Here is a 26273-nt window from a genome sequence, read left to right as displayed (position 1 = left end):
GCATTGCTACTTGTTTTTTTTTGTTTTTTTTTTACCTACCTTCACCATTCAAAGGGAATTATAGTGAAAAGGAGGGGCAAGTAGCGAATGCTACGTAACTTCGTCAATATTATAAAAATAATATTGCTTTAGTTACAGTATTCTTTTGAACAGTGAGCGATGTTTACCCTCCCAGTATTCCGGGTCCAGTCCTATGTTCGACGGCAAAAGTGTCTCAAGGCTCGTTGACAGACTTGCAACCCAGTAGGACCAACTGAGACAATACAGATTTTTAAGCCTCTTGCGACGGCGCAAGACCAGATATGCTGCCGCGGAGCTGGTCCTAAGCTGTCGCAATGTGCTTAAAAACCGGTCTCGTCTCGGCCGGTCCTACTCGGTTGCAAGGATGTGTGAACGAGCCTTAAATACGAACGACGAATCTAAGCAAGAACAAGTCAAAAAGAGCATCCTCGTTCAAGGAGCGCCAACATCCCGATGACACTAGTATTGATCATCTGCAAGATTTATATGCCACTGCGATGAGCCCCATTTATGTACGCGATTGAAACGCGTAAAACAGTAAAACTGAGCGCACAATAAAAGGCGTTTTTCTTTTTATTATCCTGTTAAATTTATCGGGCGGTAAGAGTTTTCTGGCTTTTCCCAATTTTAAAAGTTTTTGAGCATAGAGATACGAGTTTTGAACGGTATAGCAAACTTACCTTCGAACGCATACATGAGCTACTGACTGTTTGCATGCACTAGTCGTAGATGTGCTGCAGGCGGCATGGGCAGAGCCGGAACCCAGCGTCTGCGCTACTCGCGCGGGCACGCCAAGGAAGAACACACGTCAGAGTGACACAGAGGAAGTTGTTCTTTTTTTTTATTAATATATCACAGTTGTAATGCTAGCAAGACGGGCCATGCTGTGACGTTTTTTTTTTTTTCTTTTACACTCGTAGAGAGGAATTCGCCCCTCGACGTCGCAAGCGCACGGTCTAACAAACAAAATTTTCAACATTTTACTACTTTCACACGTTCTGTCCCCACGTTTTGCATATTGAAGGCTGCCACATGCACGGAATTTAGGCAACTCACTGCTACAAGCCATTCATACACTGAAGCATCTCGAGGAAAGGGCCCGATTTAGCAGAGAGACAACTTATCTTTCAGTTTTCCCGATGCTTTTTAACCTACAGCGCAATTCGGAGGAACGTAGTTTCCGTACACTGGCATTCCTTTTTAAAAATCGCTATTTCAAGAAGTTCTTTTGTACTCTATGACTAACGCGCATTTGAAAAAGAAACGACAACAATACAATGGAAAGTCCCCGGCTGCTTCCTTCCTGTACAACCTAAGCAGCCTGCCACTGTACCAACGTCGAGGACCTCGCGAGCAAATGGGAATTCCTGAAACGGTTTTTGCCCCGTTCCTTCTTAGTTGCCACTATCACACAGGCCTGCGGTTACCATTTCCTCGTCTATTTCGCTGAGACTTTGTACAAAAGTATGCATCTTACTTCTCTGTTGCTTTCTTCTTCACCCCTAATCGCAGCGCTAACACACAGCGCCATCTCGGAACACAGTATATGTATAAGGGGCTGGCCACGCGACAAATAAAACATGTCGAAGTTATGTACAAACAGAGGCTTCCAGTGTGAGAGACGCCTTCGTAAAAAGAACGAAACTCTGTTCAACCTGCTCGCTGTCTGACCGCCATGGTACCGACAAGACGACAAGGCAATCCCGGCTTCCCGATTTTAAAACTGACTGGTGGAAGGCCGGGATACGGCAGAAATGAAACAAGCTGGAGGAAAACAGAGCGCTGACTCTCGATTAAGGCTAGGAACATAAATACGTCTCCGCGCCACACACAGGGGGGAGGGGGACAAATAAATAGGGGGGCCGAAGGCAGGGCCCCCGCGGGAGGGCAGCGTTCGACGGGGTCGCCGAACACCTTGGAAGGCGGCACGAGCATCGCAACGAAACAGCAAGGAGATGCGAAATCTGAGTCACACAACCATTCTAGTGTAATCTAAAATTCGCGAGAAAAAAAAAAAAGGCTTTTGTGGGTTTACGTGGCCGACTTTAAATACTTCTATATACAGATTCATTTTGTCTTGTTTACAGGAACTACTAGATATACCGCAGATATCTTCTTCGTTTGTCCAAGAAAGTTCACGACGGTCACAGCTGACACGAGCACTCCGTTGGTGTGCTTGCTGCTGGGAAGTCCAGAGGTGTCTCGAAGAACACGCACTATATTTTGGCAACGGAATAAAGTTCTTATTTGTTTACGCGCACCAGGCGCAGCGTTCACTTTGGTCAGTGGGTGCACGAACGCACCTTTGGTCCGGGCCCTCTTGAGAGACGACAAAGAAAACGCTACGCTACGTCTCGGCGACACGCGAGCAAAATCATGGTCCACGAGGGGCTACCGCGTTTCGCTAAGGCTCCGACCGCTCTACCTCGGTACAAAACGTGTAAAAAGGAAAGGCACTACAGGCTCTCAAGGCGTCCTACCTCCTAACTGCGCGGTCGTGGCGCGCTCTTGCGCCCTCTGTGGTTGTGCCGGCGCGGAGTCCGCGTCGCTCAGCCGGAGCCGCGTCGCGTCAGCGGGGGGACCGGGACCAAAGGTGGGTGCACGTGTTTTGTCCGCCGCACCGTCGCGTCCACACAAGCGTAGAGTGTCAGACCAGCTTGATCGCGTTGTTGGGGCAGCGCGTGGAGGACATGAGGTGCGGCGGACACACGGTGACCTCGGACGCCTGGTTCACGACCACCTGCTTGCGGCCTGCACGGGCGGCGTCCGGCAGCGCGTAGCGCAGCTTCTCCCAGAACCTCTTGTCCCCCCAGCGCAGGAGCACCGCCGAGCGGAGGCACTGGCGCGCGTCGGCGTCCATCTCTTTCACGGCTACGTCGTCGAGGAGCACCACGACGAGCCGGTGCCTGCTGTTGCAGCGCAGCTCGTGGTGCGCCGTCTTGAGTTCGAAGCGACACCACTCACTCTTGAGGAACTGCTCCGAGAGCACAACCAGTGTCCGGTGGCTGCACTCGACGGCCTCGGTGATGGCCTCGGCCACGTAGCCCGACATGGGCAGATCGCGGTAGCGAAGGCACAGCCGGAACGGCGGGTGGCTGCCGCACTCCAGCTCGGGCGCCAGGATTTGCGCCACGAAGGCCTCGTCCTTCTTACAGTAGGACACGAAGGCGTCGAAGAGTCTGTCCACTTCGGGCGCGTACTGGCTGCGCCGGAACAAACGCACGCCGTACTTGCTGTGCACCCACACTTTCATCTGCTTCCGGTACACGAGCACTAGCACGAGCACGAAAAGCAGGAGCACGACCACGGAAGGCAAGACGATGAGGAGCGGCATGTAGTTGTCCGAGAACACGGCCTGGAAGTAGGTGACGGCCGTGAAGTTGGTGCACGCCGTGGCGTTGAATTCGAGCAAAAAGGGCCCCATGGTCTGGTTCTGGCGGCAGCGGATGGCCACGGAGTCCTTGAGGGGCGCCCCGAACATGTGCACCCAGTCCTGGAAGTTCTCCATGAAACGACAGCCGCAGGACCACGGGTTGTGGCCCAGCCGAAGGTCACTGAGGGAAGGGTTGTAGTTGAAGTTCCACACCTGGAACTCGACGATGTAGTTGTTGTCCAGGTAGAGAATCGTGAGGGACTTGAGCGACACGAACGTCCTGTTGCTCACCGTGGCGAGCCGATTGTGGGATAGGTGCAGCTCGCGTAGGTTCGTGAGGTTCTCGAACTCAAAGCCATGAAGCGCAGTCACCTTGTTGTGATCGAGGTGAAGAACCTGAAGGCCGACCAACCCGTTGAAGGTGCGGTTGTGGATCGTTTGGACGTTGCTGTTGTTCAGGTAGAGGACCTTGAGGTTCTTGCGTCCGATGAAGCTGTGACTCGACAGATGGGACATGTCGTTGCCGTCGAGGTACAGCTCCGTGACATCCATGGGAACACGAGGCGGGATGGCGCCGTACGACGTGAAGCTGCAGTCCACAATGTTGGTGTTCCACGTCTGATCCGAGTAACACGTGCAGTTTTCGGGGCAGACCATTTCGCAATCGCAAGCGTCGAACTCGCAGCAGTGGCATAGGGCGAAGCAGTGGCTTTTGTATTTGCATAGGAAGTCTGAGGAATTGGCGTCCGAAAGGAGCATCCGTGGCTTCCTGCGGCCGAACGGCATCTGACACATTACTTCGTTGAGATCCACAACCCGCGGATATTGGCGAATCTCGTCCAAATTGTTGATCCGCTGGAGCCACTCCATGGTGCAGTCGCAGAAGTAGAGGTTGTCAGCAATCCAGAAGTCCGGAAGGATCACTTTCGACGAAATGGGCTTGAGGCGGAAAGCGTTTATGTCTACGTTCTGTAAGCGATTATGGGTCAGGTTGACTTTGGTCAGGTTGTGCTTGGCCATGAACGTGAACGGGTGAATAATGCTGATTCGATTCATGCTAAGAGAAATCACTTCCACCTGGTTTGGAAATGAAGCCGCATTGATTTCCTTGATGTTGTTGTACGACGCATCGAGGATCTTAAGGTGCATTTTGTCTTCGAGTTCGTAGTAGTTACCCAAAGTCTCAATTTCGTTGTCATGGATATCAAGATGCTTCAGTTGACGCGGTACCAGGGCGTAATCGAACCATGTGATCCCATTGCGCGACACGTTTAGCAGCCTCAGGTGCGCCAAGTTCATAAAGAGTCCATTGATGTCCTTCAAAAGATTGTCGTTCAAAAGGATCACATTCAAAGCGGCAGCATCATCGAAAATCCCGTGCTCCAAAGCTGTGATTTTGTTGTTGGACAGATCGAGCCTCCTCAGCGACTTCAGTTCCTGGAACGTTCCTCTTGTCATATTGCCGATCTGGTTACCCGAGAGCCTGAGGATGTGAAGATTCGTCATTCCCGACAAGGTAGTGTTCGTTATATTTGTTATAACGTTTTCGGAAAGATCCAGCGTTATGAGAAACCTCAAGAACTGAAGAGCATTTGGAACGTCTGCTAGTCTGTTTCCTGAAAGTTGCAAGTCTTGAAGGCTACTGCAATTCTTGAAGCCTTCTAGATGAATCGTCTGCAGGTGGTTCCGATCTAGGGCAAGGTTGCTGAGCACGTAGAGTCCGTTCAGAGTGAAGATGTCCAGGTGCCGCAGTCTGTTGTCGCTCAGAATCAGAGTATGGAGATTGTAAAGCGAAGAAAAGGCATTGTCGTCAATGGCTTCAATCTGGTTGTGGTCAAGGTTTAAGATCTGCAAGCTGTACTGAGATTGGAATGTCGTGGCGTTAATGTGCCTCAGCAGATTATGGCTCAGGTTTAGGATGACCAGGCGAATAAGATCGGCGAACGTATCGTGCGTTATCCACTCGCTGGAAATCTGGTTGTGGCTCAAGTTCAGGATGACCAGCTGCTGCAAGTCGGTGAACGTGTGAGGTGACAGAAGTCCCAACGAGTTATTCTGCAGATACAGTTCGCGTAGGTCGACGGAGCCGTGCAGCAGCTTGGGTGGGATGGTGTTCAACTGATTGTGCGACATGTCGACTACTTGCAGGCGACCGAGGGCACCGAAGGCGGTTTCGACGAGCTGCGTCAGCTGATTGCGTTGGAGGTAAAGCAGGCGCAGGTTTCGGAGTGCCATGAATGCCCGGTCGTCGATGTACCTCAGCTTGTTGTGGGACAGGTCCAGCTCCACGAGTTCATCCAGACACTTGGGCTTGTCTTCGGAATACTCGTTGAAGCCCATGTTGGTCATGTCCTCGAAGCTGTTGTGAGTGAGGTTGAGAGACTTGAGGTTCCCCAGCTCACAGAAGGGCGACCGGGGCACAGAAATCATGTTGTTGTGACCCAAGTCTAACCGCTCCAGGAGCTTCAGTGGAGAGAGCGATCGCCGGCCCAGGGCCAGCGACAGCGCACCCCAGTCGCCGTTGTAAGTCCGGATGGTGAGGTTCCTTAGTTCGACTAGTCCCGCCAGCGCGGAGTCCGGCACCTCCGCCAGTTTACACTGCTCCATGTGTAGCGTGCGGAGGAACCTCAGCGTGGAAAAGGTCCCGTTGCCGAGTCGGCTCTCGGTGAACAGCGAACCGCACAACACTGTCAGGCTGGTCGTGTGGTCCGGCTGGATGAGGCTGAAGTTGGTCCCGTCGGGACCCGCGCGGATCGCCTGGAAGCGGCACTTGAGGGCGATCTCGGTGCTCGACGACTGCTGCGTCGTGCGCCAGTCGCAGTCCTCGGCCAGCACGTAGTGGGCGGCCGCGCACAGTCCTGGTAAGGACGTCGCCACCAGCAGCACCACCGCCAGCGTCACTCCGGAGTGACGCTTGGCGCGGCACGGAGTCCTCACGCACGGCCGTAACACCATAGTGGGCGTTCCGAAGCACATCGATGAGGAAACTTCACGCACGCTGCGATGGGGCTAGAACTTCACCAACACTTCTCATTGTCGAAACCAAAGAAAAAAAAGAAACCGACAGGCCGCGTCCTCGGCGGAGCACGAACGACACTTCACTTTCACGAAGAAGAAACGCAGAAAGCGGAGCGACGTCCCAATCCCGGGAGTGAGGGCGGGGGGTCTTCTTTTGAGAATCGACCGGGCACCACCGGGTCCTGGGGAAGGGCTCAGTTCCCCTCGAGTGATCTCGTGCGACGTTGTCCTCTGGGGAGGCTCCTCCGAGTTTCTGGGGAAGAGGGGCACAGCGGGCCGGAAGGATGGCCCAGCTTAGGCGCACTCGGGGACGGGAGGGAAGGATGGCCGGGGCGCCTGATAAGCCGGGCGTGTCTCCGTGCCTCGAAGAGCGTCTTCCGGCTCCTTCACCTGAACCGACTGCAGCCACGTCGGCTCCGGCCGCTGGAACGAGGCCCCTGCGTCGTCCTGCAGGGAAAAGACCACACCGTGAGCAAGAGTCGCTGACCTCCTGCAGTGATCGCGACACGGGGACGGCAATCGGTGCGGCATTCATTCGCGGAAGTGCAGCCACAAATCTGTTTTCGGGAAACTGGGACGCGTATGGTAAAGAGCAAGCAAAAAGAGAGGCGAGCGGGTCCGCACTGAACATCACGAGCAAAACTCTCACTCGTACGTGCACGAGATTTGGAGACATTAGGGTCACTTATTTCCTGTACCAGACTGGACACGTAGCACTTTGGTCTTAACCGTACTGCCCTCTTTTTTTGTTTGCGTTTTGTAATGCATAGGTATTTACTACTTTTCATATATTAAAAAGGTTAATGTCAAAAGGACGAACCACATGGAGAAAAACTAGCTAAAAGGCCTGGTTCGATTCTTACCCAAAGTTAAATTATTATTTTTTTCACTTTTACTTTTTATTTTATACGGTCTATTTAACTGGATAAAGGAAGAGATAACATTATTGTGCATTCGCAATCTTCTGTCTCTGTCGCCATCTTTAAGAAAGAAAGAATAAAGCTACTCTCGGTCATCACGCAGCATTAGCGACATCAAATTGCACTTGCTGCTTAGTACGTATAGCTTGATCACAGATAGGGTGATCAAGCTGCAAGAACACTCCTTCAGCATGCGACGCTCGAGTGCCGCCAAACAAGTATCAGCAGCGCAAACAAAAATTCGTTTAGCTTCGACAATATATTCATGCACGAATCCGTACAGTTTCACTCGTTGATATTTCTCGCGAATTCCCCTCATGTGGTCGGTGTCCTATGAAGCCCAATACAAAAACGCGTTATCTTGGTTTGCGAGGAGCGTATCTGCGTGAAACGGACGTGGATACGACGCCCCGTGTTTTGACAACAAGGACTCCACCGTTGACCCCGTGAGTATCGGCCAACGGCCCCCTGCCTGTCCGCCCCGGGATGCTTCTGGCGCGGAAGAGACGCACGGAAACAACTTGCCAAGATAATTGAATTGGATCTCATTCTGTTATAGTAACAAGTCTACAATACATAACGCGAAAAAAAAATGAAAACATTGTTTCAAAAAAAGAAAAAGTTACAGTTCGTTTCAGCTAGAGAGCAACAGGAGACGGAGCCTTTTCCTCTTTCCACGTTAACAAAGCGAATGCTGGAGAGGAGGAAATCGGACTCCGGCGTTTGCTGTGCTAATGTGGAGAAGGGCTCCGTCTCCTGCTCTTCGCGAGTTGTAACGTCCCCCGTTTTCTTGTATCTTCCAGAAATGACACTAGAACAATGTGTAACTTATTTGCATACCTGGCTGACGATAACAAGAATAGCCAAAAACCAATTTTGTCCGAAATATTTAAACCGGTCACTTTTTTTTTTCTTTTTTCGCCAAAAGGGTGCTTTTAAAGAGAACCTTGTCCAGGGAAACAAAGGTGTTTGCATCCTTCTTTTCTTCCTCACTCGTCGAGGTTTTCTAAAACAATCCCTTGCCTTCGGCGTGACACTGTGGAGTGACTGTTGAAGAACGTTTTGCGGCAGCAAAAGGTGGCGAGTCAGCAACACACTCCCCGCGTACGATTTGTGCCCGCGTGCTCCACCATTAGGAGCCGTACCAGATCGTACTCACTAGGCAGGTATTATTGCCTTTTGAATCCGTAAACACTCCTGAAAGCGCAACTTGGGCACAACCAGACTTGTACCTGACACTTTACTTGTACCTTGCTACTTCCTTCAATAACGAAGTAACCTAGTTACTTCTTAAGAGGAGGACCGAGTAAAGGCCCGTTTACACACTTGCTACTCCTTAGGACCCAGTACTTTAAATCCTCTCAAAATTTAACAGGACCAAAGAATACACTGGCACAGTAGAGTTATGTATGCGGTGACCTTGGGACTGTATTTCACTAGAGCGGAGGTTTTGCGGTAATTGCGAGGTCAAAAGTACGTACTATCTCCGAGAAACGGTCGTTTCTAACACCGAAAAACGTTTTTTCGAGCCAAGAAAGAAATGATGACGCGCGAAAGAAAAAGGAAATATACGGGGTCGCCAAGGGTTCCACCCGCTGGGTGGCGCCGGTGTGTCCTTTCATCGCAAGAGACAAGGTTTCAAGGTGTAAGGTAACAAGAAGTTTCAAGTGTGTGAACGGGCCTTAATGTATTTCCGCTACTTTTTGATGAAGTAACGACTAACGGTACCTAGCTAGTTCTGGAGGGGAACGTGTACAATACAAGCACCCAAACGAGTTTTCACCCCAGCTTGCGCCTCTAATGTACGTGACAAGAAAACGCTAGAAAGACCACAAAAAGATGCGCACAAGATACATGTCGAGTATAGCCACGGTCATCCCTGAAGAAACGCGTTAAAAAGCGAGGAATTATTAAAGGAGCGATGCAACAATTTTTGTACTGTGCACAAATACCGCTTAAAACGAATCCCTAACGTTAATGACCTATGAAACACGCGTTCGTTTTTCACCCCACGCAATAGAAGTCCCAGAAAAAAATGTAAGAAAAACGAGCAGCGTTCACCCCCTCAACTCGCAGCCAGAACAAGCGGCCACGTGATCTGGAGCCGATTATATGCCGCCAATATTGATCATAGCCACGCGCTGGGGTTGGCAAAGCGCAGGACACGCGCTGAGTTCCAGACGTTGTTATGGTTCGGCTGTTGTCGTCGTTACAGCGATTGGACACGGGTCACAACCGGAATGCTTCTCGAGCTAGCAATTGTCACGAGCCCAAGTCGAGTGCCCACGCAATGCTCGGGTCCAATCTATGAACCGCATTCAAATATCGTCACTTGGGTGTACTGCGATCCCCGAGTTACGTCATCAAATTTTGCAAAGGAGAGATTGAATGAAAATGATCGCTTTTGTCCTTGAAATTACGCCACAACAGAGGAGTTTCTTGGCCAATGGCGTTGCGTGTGAGTATCCTTGAGTCCCAGGTGTGCCAGTAAGCTCGTGTAGAGAGAAAAACATTCCAGTTGAATATCGTTGCACAGCTCCTTAAGGACGATAAATATTGGAAGCGACACATTCGCAGTAGCGAGAAAAGAACACGTTACTTTCAAGCTTAGGTAACGCATTCTTAATTCCATAACGAGTAACGTACTTAGTTACTTTTTGAGTGAGTAACGAGTAACGATATTTAGTTACTTTATTTCAGTCACGTGAACATATCTGGACACAACCGTATCAGCAGCTATGGAAGGATACCGTCGTAATCCAAATTCCCTTCGGTGCCCTTGAGACATTTGTGTGTGACCGTGGGACCTGGTGCTTTGCGGGAACAGCAACCGCTCCCCTAACCTCAACTAGAACGGCGCTCGATTTCAGTCCGTCATCGCGTCCATCCAGCGCCGCGTGCAGTCCCATGTAGGGCGGCCGAGCGGACTTTCCCAGAATTGTTCCCAAAGCTAGAGCCATATAGTCGTACGCATACAGAGCGCGGGGATTCTTTCGCTCGCCGCAACGTCGTGGGCTCTCTCTCGCTCTCCGCTCCGAGACGGCATGACCTCGCGGCCGCCCGTATCGCGTTCCAGGTTAATTGTGCGTGCTCGAAAATGGCATTGTTGTCCTCACGTATCTCTCGACTCGCAAGCCTGTCGCCTCGGGCCGGGGTAAGACCGCGGTGAAATTACGTTTCTTTCCGCACTTCCGGTGCGGTGTCCTCTTTCACGTGCGCATTCCCGAAACGGCCGCAACCATTCCGTTTCGTGACTCTAGATGTTTTCCCTTCCTTTCTCTTTATGTTTCTCCCTCGGTGCCGCTTTGTTTCCGAGAGGAGCCTGCCTGTCTTTGCGAGCAGAAAACGGGGTGATGCCTCGCAGTCACGCCAGCCGAGTCACCGCGCCCAATCCAAGCGCCCCCCCCCCCCCCCCCCCCGTGGTGGGCGGGGAAGAACCCCCCCCCCCCCCCCCCCCCCGTACGCTCGCGTCGGCCTAATGGTTTGTTTATCGAAGGTCCGCCGCGCACGTGACACAATCTGCCGTGTCTGGGCACGCTCCCGCACCAGCCACCCGAGTGGTTACAGTGACGACGCTCAAATCCAGCAACGCCCGAAAGAAGTGAGACTCGCTTCCAACCGTTTATCGAGCGGGAAGCCCGGCACAACAAACCGTCGGTGCAAAAGGGCGTAGCGCAGAAACTAAAGTAAAGGAAGGAAACGAGAGTTCGAGAGAAGAAATGCAATAAAACGCTGCCCGTTCAGGAGGGTGCGAGTGTTGGGTATACCGACGCGCGTAGAAAGGAAGCATCCGAGCGCGAAGGTATAAACGTATGCTCCGTTTCAGCTTCCGTGGGGCAACTCCGCTCAATTTCGAAAATTTTAGAGGAACGGTTCATCGAAACTTGACGGGTATAAATATTGGCTACCTCCTCAGCCATTTGTTCCTGAACGATCGAGAGAGCTTCTCTTTGCCTCACCTGCCGAGACAGGGCATTGAAGAACGATAAATTCAGCCTCCCCTTGGTTGGAGCCCACAATCAGCATATTCTACTATAGTATTAAATATTCATAACAAAAAAAAAAATACTGGCCATTTTTCGTTTAAAGATACAGTGACCTACTGTGTACCACGAGAATCAGTGAATCGCTCGTAGCATGCTCCTCACCGGCGAATCATGCCCGGGAGCGAGCTTATTTCCGCCGACTGATTAATTAAACGACGATAGTATATTTAGGGCGTCACCATGGCAGCCGACACAACACGGACACCCGCTATACACTGTGGGGCAGAGGCAACGTACGCAAAAGAAATTTTCGAGAGCGACTGAACAACGGTGCGGGAGGGAAGCAATTAGAGCCTTATACGCCCACAGCACAAACCCTCTTGTCCATTTCTTTGCTTTGAGATTGTGTGACGCGGTTACGACGGTCATGTTACTTTAACATTATTTAGCAGTTTTTGGGAGGGGGAAGGGGAAGGAGGTTATCCCGAGAGCAATGTTGTAAGCGTTACAGAAAAATAACGAAGTTCCTCGCTACTTGCAAATAAAAGGACCTCGTTACTGACCTACGTTACCTCGTTACTGCTATCGCTACGAAAAAAAAAAGAGAAAAAAAAAGTACGTGCGTTACTTTTGAATTTTTTTTATGAAGTCAAATGTCTTTTTGTTTTGACGGTACAAGTATGGATAAGCGGCATATTTCAAGAAACATTATGCTCATGCAGACACTTTTTTTTATGGTCCCACCTGTAAAGAGATAGGCAACATTTTGAAGGTATGTGGGATGATTGCAAGAACTCATTTGACTTAAGCCCTAAAAAACAAGAACAAAAAAATTAAGTTATTCTTTTTCTAATTCTTGGGAGGAACAAGTAATGAGTAACGTAAATAAGTTACCCGTTATATGAAGTAAGAAGGGAGTTGTAGTCTATCATTTTTCTCCTCCGCTACGGTATCCGTCAAGAAAATGCCGCAGCTGCGCATGCGCACCGCCAGCCTTGTCTGCATAGTTCAAGGTTTTGTGGCGGATTACGGAACGCTACCTGGGTTCTTAGCGGGCTGCGAAAACGGTCTACTACAACTTCCTAATATTGTAGGTAAGTACGCTGTGTTACAGTCTTAAGACGTAACGAGTACTTTAGTACGTTACCGGAAAACGAAATGGGTTACCGGTAACGCCGTCACTCGTAACGCGTTACCGCCAACACTGCCCGAGAGGCACCGGGACGGGTCTCATTTTTGATCGCTAGACAGCATCCTGCGAGTTCGGACGCCGCTAACGCTGGACGGACCAGTGGCAACCAAAGCACTCCTCATTTGTTATTAATATGCGTTAGCATCAGTACTCCCATGACAGGGAAAAGCTGACCGCGCCCCTCTGTGAACGAGACGGTGGAAAGGGGAAGCGCGCCGCGTAGGGAGGAGGAGAGTGGTGAGGGACAAAGGGGAGAGGGAAGCCACGTCACGAGGCGGAAGCTAATGGGCGCGGTGACGCTGGGGCGAGTCTGAACTTGTCAGTGTACGGAACGCGTATACCTTGGTTTGTGCTACGAAATGGAGTGCGATCCAAGCACTGGTCCAAGTAGGCGGCAAAAATTGAAAGAAGATCCATTGGTAAATCCTCAGGGAATCCGAGCATGGCCCTTGGGAAACGCCCTGCACGTCCCCCTTTGGGAAACGCTAACACTAACCCCGTAACGAAGCCATACTTACGCATTCCCTTAATGATCTACCAATGGATCGTCCTTGAATTTCATAGATAGCATCTGACTTATTTTGTTTCTTATAGCGCATGTGGAATCGCATTACACTGTATATTAATGAATCTATATTTAACTGTACTTAGTTATGCTGTTAGTTTCAAGTGACTGTCATCCCACAGCATGCAGATACACAGCATAGCGCGACATGATTTCTTAACTCCGTGGTGCTTGGTTTCTTTTAAACTTTTACCTGCAAATAGTGCCTATCTTAACCGTTTAATCGCACGTTGAACAAGAAATTGAAAAAAAGGTTACCTGAACAGTTTAATTGAAGCTACTTTCACGAGCCACTAATGCCCCCAGGGCCAGTTTACCCGTCACTTAGAAGTACCCCATACATTACAATAAAAAAATAACTTAAGTACTGCTACGTCATTAAGGTAGTATCCACGCCTGGCATCGTTATCCCACACGCAGCTAATCCTCACGAGTTTACTGCGAACTCATCGATGGGGTGGCAGTCCGCGTCGCTCCGCAGGACAGACCACGTGACCAGTCGGTACCAAACTTGACGCGAGAGTACTGCACCCAAAATCCGAAAAGTGCCCAGCCAGTAACTGCCACGATACCTTAGAGAGGGGAGGCGCATTCGAATAGCTAGCAGTGTTTCTCGCTCGTCATAAAAAATAGTGAAAAAAAAAAAATCAGGTTTGAGTTATAGTAGTATTTTCTTATAAGCCCTCAATTATAATCACTCGTGTTTTATATAGCTCCACTTTGCATTTGTCTTCAAGCATGCTTATGTAATCCACTTCTCAAGAAAAAAAAAAAAGAGAAACGATAAAAAAAAAAACGGGAATTGGGTACATAGCTCAATTTATTTATCGCAATGGAACTAGTACCTGTAACGTTTGCAACACGGCGGTTCTGCTACACGCGCGCACGAAGGCATCGTTTCTTTCTTCTTCCGAAGGTTCACTCGCATTTATTCCCGTTCGCATAATTGGCAACGGAGCGGCGCAAACGCAATGGAAACGCAGTCGTTAAATCGTTGTTAGAATAATCGCGGGTGCAATAAACACCCGGCACTTTTCCCTGGCAATTCCCGATGCGCGCCGCTGAGGGCAAAGGGGTTTCCGAGTGGGGGGTCCCCCTCGAGCCCGACCTGGCACGCTGGGAGGACTGCGCTCGGAGCGGAAAACAGCTCCGACAAGCAGCACGTCGCGGCCACGGAAACACTCGCACGCTACTCGTGGAGAGTAATCAAAATTGATTGTAACTTTTTGATTACATTTGTAGCCATCCGATTACTTTGTTTAGCTAGTAATCACCCAAATTAATGATTATTTTTGAAAGTAGTTCAATTACTCGTAACCGTTTTGCCTTCCGTTGATAGTGGCGCCCTTCATTTTCACAACCTTCCGACCAAGAAATTTTGGAAGCAAGTCTTTGACAGGGATGGTCAATTAAAAGTGTTGAATTGATAATACTAATAGTTTCTAATCGAGTGATTCTACTTCAATAATGAAGAGTACAAAAAGCCCATTTTCAAATCAGCAGAATCGATTCACATTTTTCCTAGGAATGTGCCCAGAAAGCAGCGGTGGCCACCGTCGCCTAGTCGCGCGCTCGACGAAGATCGAAATGAATTCTCTGGACTCTGTACACCGCCTTTTAGTAGTGACGACAGCCGACACGTGTTAGCAATTACAGTATCTGGGGAGAAGATTGCGTCCCTCAGTTCACGCCAAGTTCATTTTGCTGCTGTATATGATACCATTATATTCGCTGTGTCACACCCGCAAAACACGCCGCCGCTCGTAAAGGCTGCTTCAGATATTTCCAATGACTGAGTTGTATTCCGCTGATTGCATTCTACTATGACGCGCTGCGCGATCCTACGTTTCGATGGCAGCTCGTCGTAGCAAACCAGTCGTGACGTAGTCAGTCGTACAAGAAACGCAACTGGTCATCTATCTAGCAACTTTAGTTTATTCGCCAATCTAACGCTAATATATATGGAGTTTAGCACACCGTTATTCGTCGACAAACTCTTATTAAAGACACCCTAAAAAAAAGTTTTTTAAACAGCTTGGTTAAGACACGTGTGTGAAAAAACGAATCTTAAGCGAAAAAAAAATAAATAGAGCATTATTGACGGCGCGACACCCGATTTAGTCGGTAGCCACCTGGTTTCCCCCTGGTTTCCCCATGTTTTCTCTCTCTGCATTTCGGGCGCGTGGAGGAAAGGATGATCGGCTTCCCCTTCACATTGAGGTCGAAAGAGCGAAGTCCCATCTCGTTGAGCGAATGACCATTCCGTGACGTCATGGACTTTACGCTCAGAATTGAAAATCATCCTTTCGCCGTCAACATTGCTCTAATTTTTTTTTTTTTTTTTTTTTTTTTTTTTTTTTTTTTTTTTAGCGTAAGATTTATTATTTGACACGCGTGTCTCTCCCAGACTGTTTAAAAAAAAAAAAAAAAGTTTTCCTTTTTTTTCTTTTTAGGAGCCCTTTAAATAGGATGCGGTTCTAGTATAAAATCAAGACGAAAGCGTATAAGGCAGCCATCTTAAATTCGGGACATCGATACATGAGACGACAATGGACCTTTCTGAAAATGCCAGCGCCATAAGTGAGCGATACGCGACATTATGGGAACTGTGAGGGTGTCGCGCCCTTTAGCCAAGCCATGTCTAGCCTAGTCGGACGTTTGCACGCTAGGCTGCGTATGCTACCGCCCGAACTGCAGGACCATTTTTAATCCATTCATGCACCCAGGTGAGCTAACGGTCTTCGAACGTTGTAAAAACAAACTGCGTTGTTGTTGTTGTAGTTTTTTGCGAAATAAATTAAATTGTATTATCTAAACAAACTAATTACCAGAGTAAAAAGAAGAACACGTTGGATGCTTGAGTGATACCTCGCTTAATTGGAACAAAGCCCACGCAAAATGACCCAGTAAAAAAAAAAAACAACGGTGGACCACCCAAAAAAGGGCAGTGGATAGATGCGTTGTGATTGAGGGTTTCTCACCTCATGTGGGCATCGCAGCGCAGCACAGGGAAATGCAGATTGCCGTCTGCCGTACAAAGTGACCCAGCGCGAAAATAGGCAACGTGGTTCTGGCAGGCGGTACAGCGGTAGCAGCGCACGACGGAGCAGCGACAGTAACTGTTCCCATAATGCCTCACGCAAGCCGCTTGAGGGCGCGCGCTACTTTCCAGAAAGGTCCATTGCCGGAGAGGCCTTATGCGGTCTTTCACTTCCTGCATCTTTCCGTGTGCTTGGTGTGGCAGTCAGCCGGCGGCACGTGTTCACGCACGAAACGAACAAAGCATTTCAGAACATTCGGTTACACTTCTTAGATAAGGACATACTGGTTATTCCGATTCAAGTTGGATCTTTTTAACCGCGACGGCAAAGTAAATTAGGTTCATAGGATCCCGCCGTTTTCACCGTGCTTTTGTGTAGCCCCTTGAGCTCCCCATCCGCGCGAGAAAAGCTCTCAATTCCAAAGAACGACGCGTGGATCCTGCAGGTGTTCTCCGGTAAGGCAAGCACTCTCGGGCCATTGTTCGGAAGGGGGCGTTATGCTCTTGGCGTCGTTTCCCGAAAGCCCGCTGCCCCGCGAAGCGAACCTCGCACGGGAGAAGCAGGAAAGCCCGCCGTGAGGAGTGGGCTGAGATACGGCGCACTAAAAAGATTGCGATGGCCGTTGTTAATCGGCACCTGTGGCGTGCCCCCTCGGTGTTATCCAAAGTCTCGTTGTTCCCCGGTTCAGGGGCGCGCACAAAGGTGGAGCGAGCTCCGGCATATACTAAGAAGCAACCAAGAACCGCTCCACGTTGTTGCCTCGAGAATGTAGCAATGTAGGTTACTCCGATGCTCAGGAAGGAACCCGCGACATTGCTCTCAAGGGTAGCGATGCATTATTACTATTACTTTTCCTGCCAGAAATACAGGTGGGGCCATACGGAACGGAGATCAAATCGCTCCGTGGTCCTTGGTTTCGCTTGTTCTCGGGCTTGCGAGGGATAATTAATGGGAACAATGCGATGAAGTAGACGTGTTAAGCAATAAGCGCGACTATAAAGAGTACAACTCAGTGATGGGATTGGTTGTATAGTCATTTTCAAGCAGCTGTTGGAGCGGCCAAAAGTTCATTTTGGTGAAGCAAAAAGAGCTTTTGAAGAGTAACCGCACACTTCATTTTCATTTATATCACCGCAAATGTGAGGAGGAGAGACCGCAAATATTAGGAGAACAAACACTAACTGTTTAGCTGCTTGTGGAAGCACCAGACACGGTAACAAGAAGACGTCTGATGAAGGACAGCGCAAACCGCCGTGAATTATTATTTTAGGCACGAAATCCCACTGAACAAATGTTAATATACAATCATTTTGAACACCTAGATTTATGTGACCTTCAAGTTCTAGGGGGAGTTGTGACAAAACAGCAATTCTTAACTCAGACAAATAACAAAACATAAAAAATAAACCTACAAAAGAGTGAATAGATACCTTCTTGCATTACACCTCGCTCTGAAAGAGTACCTTTCCCCTTAGCAAACGGGTGCGCTGCGGCGAAGTAAGACACGCAACATCGCGACCCCTAGTTCGCAATTGTTGCTTCGCTGCAATACACCAGTATGCGGTGAGAAGCGCACTCAACAAAGCTAACTAACCCACCAGAACAGACCACGAACACGAGACTTGCTGCGAAACTTCCGAGTACTGTCGGTGCTTGGAGCGAAATCAAATCGAATGGTTGGTTATTTGAGGCGATTATCGAAAATCCCGAAAACCCGCACGAGCCTACCCTAACGATCCGCCCCGGTAGCGAGGCCTGCAGTATTTTCAGTATTTAACTTAAGTTCTGGCGCAATGATGGCGCAAATTCCTCACACTTTGGTCAAACGTAGCAAGTGTAGCAGAATAAGCACTTTGGCGCAAATGGCGCAGCAATCACATCACTGCCAACTTCGTGGGCTGCTTTCCTTCCGTGCCTGTGGATCGTGACGCAAATGCAGCACGAGTTGAGGGCGAAGACAAAAGTTGGGGTTCTATATGTTTTCAGAAAAAAAGTAGCGTCGTTTCACGGAACAGTCTTGGAACGGCTCGGAACAATTGTCAGAATTACGTATGAACCCCGACTCAAACGTCACAATTTTCAAAAAAGGAGACCGACACTTACGGAGTATCGCAGCTTCGAAGTGCTGTTTCCCGTGCACTGCCGTTTACGAGTAACACATGAGTAGGAATCCGAATTTCGGGAAAACACGGACGTTTTCAAGCGACACGCACTTTAAAGCAGCCACACTGAAAAAGACCCGAACGTCGTTCTGATGCTTGACTTTTCGATTTTTCAGTTGCCTATCGCGGGCTCGTGAGATAAGGCTCTTACGATAAGTCCGACACTATCTCGAGGTAGTCGCCCTATGACAAGGTCAAACACGGACGTGAAACTGACAGCGAAAATACCGAGAGCGGTGGTCCCAGATTGAAAGACCGGATTGCTGATGAAGCAAAACACGCAGGGCGTCGTATTAGCTCTCGGTTCAAGCAGTGCCGTTGGAAAACCCAGTTAACGCAAGCGCGATAGTTTGCGCAAAGTAAAAGGAGCAGGTGCCGAGCAAACCGATTCAATGTCCAATCGACTCTCTTTGAAAACAACGCAGAGGTCCAATGTTTGAAACGATGCGATTTAGCACGAGAATCAAGTTAGCATACTTTTTCGTCTAGACGGTGGATTTGAAAGCGCAAAAGACTGAGAAGAGAAGGAGGGGACAGGACAGAGCGCTCTGTCCTGTCCCCTCCTTCTCTTCTCAGTCTTTTGCGCTTTCAAATCCACCGTCTAGATGTTCAACCAACTAGCCCCCCAATTAATTCTGATACTTTTTCGTTCCGCTCAGCTTGGGGCGTACTAATCGCCCGTCGTGTTTGAACGCGTAAGTCAACTCTATCACAGTAAAGACTTGGTATGGCCGCGGTAACCGCTCATTCACACAAAAATCCAGTACATTTGCATGCGCACTTGATGTCGTCGAGTGCGCGTGCAATCGCACTGGATATCCTTATACAACCGCGTTCGCAACCGCTTTGGGAACGCGGGTCCGCTTCCAGTGTGAATGAGCGGTAAGGTTCTTGCGAGTACCTTAAATACTACGGATTAACCAGAAAGAAAGTAAGACATCGGAGCACTGACTAAATCGGACATGCGCAGAAACTGGCGTTAAGAGTTGAAAGCAAGTAAATAAGCAGCGTGACTTTTTTTTTTTGTAGTTTAATAAAAAATAAAAGCTGGCTTCATACAGAGTTCATACGCGGCGTGAAGTGGTTCTTATGCGATTTGGTTTGAATATAAAAGAGGGTTTTCGTGTTTGGCAGGTGTGTTAATTAACCACGTAAAGATAATAATTCGCATCACTCGGGGAAAAGCCAAACTCTTTTTTCTTGTGGTTTTAGAGATGAAAACAACAGACACTTCCTCGTCTTTTGTGCGATTCATAATTTCCAAGTATATAACGGAAACGGAAGTATACGGCACAAAAGCAGGTTTGCAAGGAAACTGCGGACGCACTCCGTCAAACAATTACCCGGTACAGGTTGTTCGTTGGAAAACATCCTCTAAGGTTATAAGCGTTTTTTCCACGTGCCGACAGGCAATAGCCAGCCGAAACGAAGTTGTTACGAGAAGGAAACGAATCGGTCCGCTCCGCTGCCGCCCAGGCCCGCAAGGTCAATTACAACTTTGCGGATCCGCCGCACATCAGGGCTCCGAGCAGTATAGTAGTCATCACGGTCGACATTGACGTGGTCGCCGGCGATTGTCTACGCTGGCGGCCTTGGCTGAACCTGCTAATCGGGCCGTAGGAGGGGAACGACGTTTCCGCCTGTATCGTCCCCACGGCAGCCTCGCCAGCGGGGCGTCCCGGCAAAAGCCCCTAATGGAACGCGCCACGCTGCGACCACCGAGGCCGCCGCCCGGAATAGAGACCACTGCACGCAGCGCTGGTCGAGCCGGCACTTGGCGCAGAGGGGGGCGCTTCGCTTAATTGTGGCGCTGTTGTCCCACTCATTAGGAGGACGGGTCTCCGAATCTACTACTTCGTGGGGGTTATCGCGACGCCCAATGCTGGTGACAAGCGTCTACTATCAACGGCGCGGTCGGGAGCCGGTAACTCGGATGACCCTGCCGACGTGACCGAGTTTACCTAAATGAATTTCTTGCGTGCGATGAGCCAGACCGTAGGACCGGACGTTACGGTCGTGTGTCTTACGGACTCGAATGAGACAGTTAATGAGCATTTTAACAATTAACGGGCTTTTTTGAGGGAGATCGTTTTCGAAGTTGGGGGCAACCAGAACACTTACGCAAAGTATACCTGTCCGAGAAAAAGAAAATACAGGCAGCTTTCCTAATCGTGCCGGGACCTAAACGACTATCTAAATGTGATAAGCGACCGAGTACCGTTGCCCTTCATACGTGACCCGCTGTTTCCGGAGTAGCTCGATTTTTTCTTTATTTTAAAACTTGCGCGCCTGAAGCAACGCATGCGCGACGAAAGGTACGCTCTTGTTTACGCTCGTTTAGTCCCAGTTGAAAATGTCCCAACTTTGAGATTGGTGTCATATTGTCACGGGTGGTGACAATATGATGTGGCATTTGGCGCCCACGTTGGGCGCCAAATGCCGCGCGCCAAGTAGGCAGCGCGGCCGTAGCCTAACGGTTATCGCGCTTGCCTCCCACGCGAAGGGCCAGGGTTCGATTCCTGGCCGCGGCTATGCATTTTTGTTAACACTGTAATGTGATGTTCTGGTGAAATGGAGAACCGTCTAGCTGATTCGAGGTCAGAATTTTCTACGCGTCGAACCTTCTACTTCGAATGCTCCAGAAGCCAACGTGTGTACAAAAGCGGCTCCGCAAGCAAGCCGGAGTCAGTTTCGCTCCAGCGTTCGACTGTGCTGCTACGCCGACTTCGACGCCCGCGACGCTCTGTTATTATCTTTGTTCTCCCTTTATTTTTTTGGCACAAGTTCGCCACATTAAACGTTTATTTCTTCCCGTTTATTTCCTTTTATTTTGGTCACCACCCGTGACATTTTGGTGGAGGTGCGGGGTAGCGCATGCCCGTGCAGCGTTCCCCTCCCAGGGCCCGCAGTGCAAGCCCGATTCCGAGCCCGGTGAGAAGACCACTCGACGCGGAACCTGAAACTCGGACCAGTCGCTGCACCCAAGGTCTACAGCCGGAATACGGACTTCTGCCACCCAGGACCAAGCAGCCGACGAAGCCGACGATGGACGGCCAGCAGTCACAGACCCCGGCCGCTCCTGCCTTCATCTACCTGCCAGTCGCACCCCGGACTCCGACGCCATTCCACGGGGACGCCCACGAAGACGTCGAGGACTGGCTTCAACATTACGAGCGGGTGGCCCAGCACAACCGATGGACGGACGAACAGCGCCTGCAGAACCTTTACTTCGCGCTCGAAGGAACGGCCAGGCACTGGTTCGAGAATCGGGAGACATCATTGATCTCGTGGACCGCCTGCAAGAATGAGTTGAGGCGAACTTTCACAAACCAGTATCGACGGGAGAGGGCCGAGGACCTTCTTCGAATGAGAACCCAGGGCGCAAACGAGACCATCACCAGTTTCGTCGAGGATGTCCTGCGCCTGGTCACTCGCGCCGACCCTCAAGCCACCGACGAAAAGAAGTTGCGGATCCTGATGCGAGGCGTACGAGATGACATTTTCGGAGGCCTCGTCCGCAACCCGCCGACCACCGTCGAAACGTTTGTAACAGAGGCCCATTGAACGGGCCCTGCAAGCACGAGCCGCTCACTTCCACCGAGCTCCTGCCGTCGCTGCACCCACGCCGTCAAGCTGCGCCCTCAGCACCAATATTCCGGGGATCCGAGAAATAGTCCGGGACATCGTCTGTGAAGAACTGAAGAAGCTGATACCTGCCGCCGAACACCCAGCTTCACTCTCGATCGCCGAGATTGTTCGAGAAGAGGTCCAGCAAGCGCTCCAGCCAGACGTTCTCGCCGACGCCGCTCCGAAACCACCAGCTGTGACCTATGCCGCCGTTGTTCGTCGTCCGCAGCCTCCTATTGCTCGGCAGTACCCAGCTGCACCCCAACGAGAAGTCTCTTCGCCGCAGTACGCGCCGCGCCAAGAGCAGCGTGGACTTCGAAAGACCGACGTGTGGCGCACGGATGACGGACGCCCGGTGTGCTTCCACTGCGGGGAGGCTGACCACGTTTACCGGAGGTGCCCCTACCGCCAGCTCGGCCTGCGAGGATTCGCTCCAAACGACCGTCGACCTCGTTTTGGAGAACGACCAAGGGACATCGAAGAATACCTCCGTCGCCCTCCGTCACCAGCGCCCACCGCACCACGAGGTTCCCGTTCTCCATCCCCCCGACGTTCCGCGTCGCCTTTCCGTCGGTCGCGCCGTGACAGCCTGTCCCCCCTATCCCGTCGGGAAAACTAAGTGCGGCAACGCCTGGAGGTGCCGTTGCCGAAGACGACCCGAGTAAAGAGCCTCCAAGAACGCCGGAGGGCTCCCACTCTCCCGACGTCACGCATCGCTACGACGCCCCTGCAACGGTGTCCAACAACCTAAACGTCGTCATCGACGGCCACGACGCATCGGCACTCGTGGACACCGGAGCAGACTACTCAGTCCTGAGTGGGAGGCTCTCCCGCCGCCTTCGAAAAGTCATGACGCCGTGGGAAGGACCCCAAATACGAACCGCCGGAGGACATCTCATCACACCAGCCGGGAGATGCACTGCTCGCGTCGAGATCCACGGTGAAACGTGCCCTGTCAAGTTCGTCGTTCTGCATGACTGTTCGAGGGACGTTATCCTCGCAATGGACGTTCTCTGCGAGTATGGCGCCGTCATCGACCTCGGAACAAACCGGCTGACGCTACGAAAACCTGCTCCACCAGCGGAGGAACCCCAAGCGACGTCACCCACGGTCCGAGTCCTCGCAAACCACGTAAACCTACCACCGCGGTCGAGTGTTTTCGTACTTGTCGGGATCGATGAAGCTTCCTCTGGCGAAGTTCTTCTCGAGGGAAGCCTCCAATTGCTCCTGGGAAGAGGCATAGGCGTCGCAAGGGGAGTAGCTGAACTTCAGGATGGGCGGACTGTGGCCCTCGTGACGAACTTCCGAAACGAAACGCAACACCTCACGAAAGGTGCAGCCGTGGGCCACGTCGAGAAACTCCAAAACCCCGCCGAAATCACCGCGATTACTGACGAATCCTCGCCGCCCCAGCAAGACAGCACGTCGCCAGCGCAGCTCGACATTGACCCTAAGCTTCCGGACCCTAAACGGCGTCAGCTGGTTAACCTCCTCGCCGAATACCGCGACTGCTTTGCGACGTCGTCGAAGGTGCGCCAGACCGCGGTTGCCAAGCACCGCATCGTTACCGAGGACGACGCGCGCCCTGTGCATCGATCGCCGTACAGAGTCTCCGCTAAGGAAAGGGAGCTGATCCATCAGCAAGTTCAAGAGATGCTGAATGACGACATCATCCAAGCTTCAAGCAGTCCATGGGCCTCTCCAGTCGTGCTGGTTAAGAAGAAGGACGGAACTCTTCGGTTCTGCGTGGACTACCGGCAGCTCAACACGGTTACGAAGAAAGACGTCTACCCACTCCCCCGCATCGACGACACTCTAGACCGGCTGCGCCACTCTCTATACTTTTCATCGATGGACCTAAAGAGCGGCTACTGGCAAATCGAGGTCGACGAACGGGACCGAGAGAAGACAGCCTTCGTCACGCCGGATGGACTGTACGAGTTCAAGGTGATGCCCTTCGGACTATGCACGGCGCCAGCAACTTTCCAGCGTGTCATGGACACCGTACTGGCAGGACTGAAGTGGCAGAGTTGTCTCGTCTACCTTGACGACGTCGTAGTATTTTCAGCTGACTTCGACGAGCACTTGAGACGACTCCGAGCTGTTCTTCAAGCCATTCAGACCGCCGGACTCACACTCAAGCCGTCAAAGTGCCGGTTCGCCTATGACGAACTGAAGTTCCTTGGCCACGTGGTTAGTAACGAAGGCGTCCGCCCAGACCCCGAGAAGACTCGCGCCGTCGCGGCATTTCCAGCGCCGACAGATAAGAAGGCCGTGCGAAGATTCCTTGGACTTTGTGCCTATTATCGACGCTTCGTTCGGGATTTCGCAAAGATTTCCGCACCACTTACGAATCTCACGAAGGACGCCGAGAAGTTCGAATGGGCCGAGGAGCAACAGCAGGCATTCGACGAACTGAAACGACGACTCCAGACTCCTCCTGTGCTTGGACATTTCGACCAGGATGCGGAAACAGAAATTCACACGGACGCAAGTAACGCGGGACTGGGCGCAGTACTAGTCCAAGTGCAAGAAGGCATCGAGCGAGTCATCGCCTACGCGAGTCGGACATTGTCCAAGGCGGAAAAAAATTACTCCACGACTGAGAAAGAATGCCTTGCGGTCGTCTGGGCAATAACAAAGTTTCGTCCGTACTTGTACGGGAGCCCGTTCCGTGTAGTCACGGACCACCACTCGCTCTGCTGGCTTGCGAACCTGAAGGACCCGTCAGGACGCCTCGCTCGATGGAGTCTTCGACTACAAGAGTTCAACATGACAGTGGTCTATAAGTCAGGCCGCAAGCACAGCGACGCCGACTGCCTGTCCAGAGCCCCCGTCGAAACCCCTTCCGGCTGCAGCGACGACAATGACGAGGAGTGCTTCCTAGGAGCAGTGAACATCGACGATATGGCACGACGTCAACGGGACGACCCTGAGCTGCGCGCATTAATCGAGCACCTGGAAGGGGGCAGGAGTACCGTGCCACGTGTCTTCTCACGAGTACTGCCGACCTTCGCCATCCGACAAGGTGTACTCTACAAAGAAAACTTCGGCGACAACAACACACCGTGGTTGCTGGTGATCCCGAGTGACCTTCGAGAGGAGATCTTCCAAGCCTGCCACGACGACCCGACATCCGGACACCTTGGTTACAGCAGGACACTGGCCCGTATTCGTGAAAAGTATTACTGGCCGAAGCTCCCCAAGACCGTCCACCTATACACACGATCATGCCACGAGTGCCAGCGACGCAAGAAACCGCCGACGAGGCCGGCCGGACTTCTGCAGTCCATTTCTCCTCCAGCTACACCCTTCCAGCAGATCGGAATGGATCTACTTGGTCCTTTTCCGCCTTCGACGTCGGGGAACCGCTGGATCATCGTCGCCACAGATTATCTCACGCGGTACGCCGAAACGAAAGCTCTGCCTTCAGGGACTGCTGTGGAAGTCGCCAAGTTTTTCATCGAGTCCATCGTCCTCCGGCACGGCGCACCCGAAGTTTTGATTACAGATCGCGGATCTTCGTTCATGGCCCAGCTGACGCAAGAGATCCTTCGTCTCAGTGGCACCGGCCATCGTCGAACCACTGCATACCACCCGCAGACCAACGGGCTGACCGAGCGACTCAACAAGACAATCGCCGATATGATCTCTATGTACGTCGACGTAGAGCACAAGACGTGGGACGAGGTGTTGCCCTACGTCACGTTTGCCTACAATACGGCGGTTCAGGAGACCACTGGATTCACCCCTTTCCAGCTGGTACATGGTCGGAAGGTAACGACCATGCTGGACGCAATGCTGCCCCATGAGCCATCTGACAATGAGAGCGACGACGCCCAGGCGGTTGCTCAACGTGCCGAAGAAGTCCGCCAGCTCGCCCGACTCATGATTCAAGACCAGCAACGCGTCGACGCGGGCCGCTACAACCTTCGTCGCAGGGACGTTCACTTCCAGCCCGGAGACAGGGTGTGGGTGTGGACGCCCATCCGTCGCCGCGGCCTCAGTGAGAAACTGCTGAAACGGTACTTTGGACCATACAAGGTACTTCGTCGCCTCGGCGAGCTGAACTACGAGGTGATGCCCGACGGAACAAGAACATCATCACGCCGCCCACCACGACCTGAAGTCGTCCACGTCGTGCGCCTGAAACCGTACTACGCTCGATAGGACTGTGAATCTTATGTGTTTCAAGTGACTCTTTAGTTTACCGTTCTTTTTATGTGCTTTGTTTTGTTTTGAAATGCATCGGGGCGATGCACTTTTTAAGGGGGGAGTAATGCCGCGCGCCAAGTAGGCAGCGCGGCCGTAGCCTAACGGTTATCGCGCTTGCCTCCCACGCGAAGGGCCAGGGTTCGATTCCTGGCC

General features: G+C 51.3%; 1 protein-coding gene across 4 annotated transcripts in view; it reads right to left on the bottom strand.

Annotated features, from left to right (window-relative positions):
• Positions 1-845: 845 nt before the first annotated feature.
• The window catches only part of LOC8036317 (toll-like receptor Tollo), a 229181-nt gene continuing 203753 nt past the window's right edge, over positions 846-26273 (bottom strand). For 3 of the 4 annotated variants that reach the window (XM_040221679.3, XM_040505012.2, XM_040221678.2), the window contains one exon: positions 846-6859. In XM_040221679.3, the coding sequence (XP_040077613.1) occupies positions 2669-6370 (3702 nt within the window). In that variant the 5' untranslated portion in view covers positions 6371-6859 and the 3' untranslated portion in view covers positions 846-2668. Of the gene's footprint in view, positions 6860-18219; positions 18427-26273 lie in introns of those variants that run through there. The other variant, XM_040221680.3, reaches the window with a different exon arrangement.

Source organism: Ixodes scapularis, unplaced genomic scaffold (assembly GCF_016920785.2).
Source record: "Ixodes scapularis isolate PalLabHiFi unplaced genomic scaffold, ASM1692078v2 PGA_scaffold2__306_contigs__length_199485367, whole genome shotgun sequence".
Taxonomy (NCBI): Eukaryota; Metazoa; Arthropoda; class Arachnida; order Ixodida; family Ixodidae; genus Ixodes; species Ixodes scapularis.
Note: the sequence above shows the minus strand (reverse complement) of the source record. Positions and strands in the feature narration are given on the sequence as shown.